General features: G+C 57.3%; 1 gene segment (V, D, J or C); it reads left to right on the top strand.

Annotated features, from left to right (window-relative positions):
* Window positions 1-821: 821 nt before the first annotated feature.
* LOC121152806 lies at window positions 822-2,205 on the top strand. The segment is given in 3 exon segments: window positions 822-1,104; window positions 1,274-1,603; window positions 1,764-2,205. Coding segments are annotated over 3 exon segments (969 nt in total).
* The last annotated feature ends 2,103 nt before the right edge of the window (window positions 2,206-4,308 follow it).

The following is a 4,308-nucleotide window of genomic DNA, read 5'->3' on the forward strand; positions in this document are numbered from 1 at the left end:
CAGGGCATGTGGCCTGAGGATGTCCGTGCTTGGTGATAGCAGGTGGTGAGGCTGGATGTGGGATCTAGGCAAACTAGGATGAAATGTCTGGGCTGAGCTGAGCAGACTGGGATGAATTGGCTGAGCTAAGGTGGGCTGGGCAATCTGGACTGAGCTGTGCTTAGTTGGGCTAGGCTGGGCTGAGCTAGGCTGGACTGAGCTCCCTGGGCTGGGTTGTTTGAACTGTGTTCCTTAGGCTGCATCTCGGGGTCTGTCATCTCAGAGCCACATTCAGGTTCCTGGCAGGAGCTGCCCTAGGCTGTCCTCCAGGACATGTGGCCTGAGGATGTCCATGGTTGATGATGGCAGGTGGGGATGCTGGGTGTGGGGTCCAGGCTGGAGTGGGCAGGGACCCTGATCAGATATGGGAGGAAAGGACACAGGTAGTCAGGCTCTCGGCTCTCCTCGGCCTTCACCATCTCCAGGCCACTCCATGCCATCACACAAACCGTCCTGATTCCAAGCGTGAGAGGGGCTTGGCTGTGCACCCAGAGGGGTCAGGGACCCTGGGAGCCCGGGGCCTGCAATGGCTCCATGACCAAGCCAGGCTGGAGCAACACAGGGATGAGAATCAAGGCAGGAATCACCAAACAGTGATCACAGGCAGTATCGCAGACAGTGTCAGGCCAGGTGTGGCCCCACAGCTCTTTGACCTGGGCTCGTCCTAGCCGCTCTGGCCAGGGTTCCACTGCAGAGGCCAACAGGGCCCTGACTTCAGGGGCTCAAGGAGGGTGCAGGCTTCATAATGACTGTTGGTTCTGTGTTCCAGCTCCTGCAGCCAGCCCCGATGTCTTCCCGCTGAGCTACCTGTGTACATTGTCATGATCATCGTCGTTGGCATCCTGATCCGGGGCTACTTCCCTGTGGGCCCTCTGAATGTGACTTGGAACCACAACGGGAACGTCACGTATTTCCCACCTGTCCTGACTCAGCCTGACCCTGAGTTCACCCAGTTCACCTCAATCCACCTGCTGATTATACCTAATGGATGTCCTGAGAAAAGCAGTGTGTCCTGCACCGTGGAATACAACAACTACAAAGTGATTGTGGAGGTTCCCTGCCAAGGTCAGAGGGCAGCTGGGGGTGGGGCAGGGCACACTGAGGCTCAGGGCGGGCTGCTGGGCTGGATCTCACAGAACGGAGTGGGGCGGGAGGACAGACTGGACAGGGACGCATGGGAGGAGCATACTGACACACTCTTTCCTCTCTGCTTCTGTGCAACAACCTCCATTAGCCCAATGTCCTTGCCCCTGCCCCTCCTGCAAGCCCAGCATCTTCCTGCAGCGGCCAAGCATCAAAGACCTGCTCCTCAACTCAGAAGCCAACATCACCTGCACACTGAAAGGCCTGAAGAACCCCGATGGTGCCGTCTTCACCTGGTCACCCGACACGGGGAACACGCCTGTGCTGCTTAGTGCCCAGGAGGACTCCTGCGGCTGCTACAGTGTGTCCAGCGTGCTGCCTGGCTGTGCAGAACTCTGGAACCAGGGCACAACGTTCACATGCACTGTCCAACACCCTGAGATAGAGGGCTCACTGACTGACACCATCAGCAAAGACACAGGTGAGCCCACCACACACACCCCCAGACGCTGCCAGCTGCCCCACTACCCTGCCCACCTCCTCCCTACAGCCCTGGACTGAGGCTCTACACACATCCTCAGAGGGACCCGGAGGCCCAGTCCTGTCCTGCACACATCCCTGACACCTCTGTCCCCTCCCAGGGAATGTCATCCCACCCCAGGTGCACCTGCTACCGCCACCATCAGAAGAGCTGGCCCTGAACGCACTGGTGACACTGACCTGCCTGGTGCGCGGCTTCAGCCCCAAGGACGTGCTCATCTACTGGCTGCACCTACACAAGCTGGTCCCCAAGGAAGACTTCATCGTGTTTAAGCCCCTGCCAGAACCCAACCAGAATTCCAGCACCTTCGCCGTGACCAGCCTGCTGCGCGTCTCGGTCGTGGATTGGAACAACGGGGACAACTTCTCCTGCGTGGTGGGCCACGAGGGCCTGCCCAAGAACTTCACCGAGAAGACCATCGACCGTCTGTCGGGTAAACCCACCCACGTCAATGTGTCTGTGGTCGTGGCAGACGTGGAAAGTGTCTGCTACTGAGCCGCCTGCCTGCCCTGCCCTGAATAAACTGTGTGCTGGCCCCAGCAGCCCTGCGGGTCCTTGTGCCTGACTGTCTCCCTCAGGGGCTGCAGCCAAGGGGTGGGGGAGGGAGAGATCACCCCAGGCCAGGAGCTTGTGGGGGCCTCAGGCACCTCACCAAGCCCCCCAGCGTGCTCTGTGAGAGTGACTGTGAGTGAGTGAGTTTGAGTGAGTGTGGAAATGTGAGTGAGCTGGTGTGAGCATGTGTGCTTGAGGGTGAGGCGACAAGTGCTAGGGCATGTGTGTGCTCTGTGAGGGAGTGTGAGTGGACACATGTGTTACTATGAGCAAATGCACAAGTCTGAGGTTTGTATCAACAATGTATTGGTTACCTGTGTGTTGTACCTGTGAGAGCCCATGCAGGTGTGCCTGTGAGAGTGCCCTGTGGGAGTGAGGCTGTGTGCTGAATGTGTTTGTGAACCAGCCTCTGTCAGTGCCCTGTGGTAGTGTGCCCTCCATGCAAACCATGCTGAGCTGGGGTAGATCTGCAACTGTGGCCAACACAGACTAGGGCAACCCGAAAACAGAGGGCACCTCAATAACTTCCTGGTGCCAAAAATGCCCACTAGCCCTTACAGAGCCAGCTTAGGTTTGTGGAAAGGGGAGGGGGTGGCAAACGAACCAGGGGCTCCATCCAGGTACACATGAGGACAGGCACCTGGCATGGAACCCCAGCCAGTCAGAGCATCTGCCCAGGCTGAGAAATCCCCAGAAACACAGGACAGCACGAACTCCCCAAGAGACACACAACAACCACCCATACACCACCATGTGCTCTGTGTGTATACACATGAGAACACATATTCACATGAGCTCACACCCACACACGCCCAGCCCAGTGCCTGCAGGACACCCACAGCCCATACCCAGCTACAGGATGGTGAGGGGTCTGCCTGCCCAAACCCTCAGATGGGCTCCCCACACCCCTACTGACCCACTAAGGCAGACCTGTATATTCAGCCATACACAGCTCAACAACCAATTCCACAACCACTCCCACATAGCCACTGCCCCCTGAAAACCCCACACTTCAAGCTTCAATCCTGCCACTGCCAATGGGAGTCAAACCAGAGGCCGTGGCAGGGCAAGGACCACACCACTCACTCAGGACCCTCCATGGCCTCGGCCCTGCTTAGGGTCCACAGGGCATCAGGGGAGCAGTCCCACGACCCATGCAGACACACCTGGCACCAGGACGTCCACAAAGGGGGAGGCTGGCACCCTGCCATTGTCCATGGTACCTCTGAGGCCTCATCAAGGTAATTAGATTAGCCAGCCTCCTCTCTCAGAGCCCAGGGATGAGAAGCCCCATACACACCCCAGCCACTTGTCCCCAGAACGTCCCATCACCAAGGGACATGGGCTGAGGCAGACCAAAGGGGAATGTGTGCCCCACAGCAGTGAACAGCATCCCGTGGGGGCCAGGAACTGACCCACAGAAGTAACTCTTGAAAGAGAGGGAACAGGGACAATTAATACATGCAGAATAGGCACTTGCGATGATGGATCATGAGAGAGTGAACGATGCATGGATGGATGGACGGATGGATGATGGATGGATGGATGGATGGACAGACAGTTTGATGAATGGATGGATAATAGAAGAGTGATAGGTTGGACATGTGCATGGAAGGACAGGTGATGGATGGATAGCTGAGTGGAGGGATGGTGAAATAGAGAGCTGTGGATGATGGATGGATGACAGCTGGATGGGGGTCAGATATGTGGGTGGACTGACTACATGAGGACGGATGGACAGGTAGACAGACGTGAGGATGGATGCACTGAGAGGTGGATGGATGGACAGGCTGTGGGGTGAGAGGAGGCAGGCACGCACAGATGGATGCAAGGATGGTCAGGTGACCAAGGACAGTTCTGTAGCTGGTGAAATGCCAGATGGACAGATGGAAAATAGACTGAGAAATGACAGATAAACAGACATGAGTGATGAACCTCCATAGACCACAAGCTCAGCTCCCATGTAACGGCAGACAGCAACGCCTAGCACCCTGGGCCAGCTGCTCGGCCTGTGCTGTGGCCCTCCTCTGGCCTACCTGGCAACACTTCCTGGGAAATTAGCAGAGGCCTCAGGTCACACACGCAGCCATCAC

This window comes from Ochotona curzoniae, unplaced genomic scaffold (assembly GCF_017591425.1).
Source record: "Ochotona curzoniae isolate NIBS_2020 unplaced genomic scaffold, NIBS_Ocur_1.0 contig_2688, whole genome shotgun sequence".
NCBI lineage: Eukaryota > Metazoa > Chordata > Mammalia > Lagomorpha > Ochotonidae > Ochotona > Ochotona curzoniae.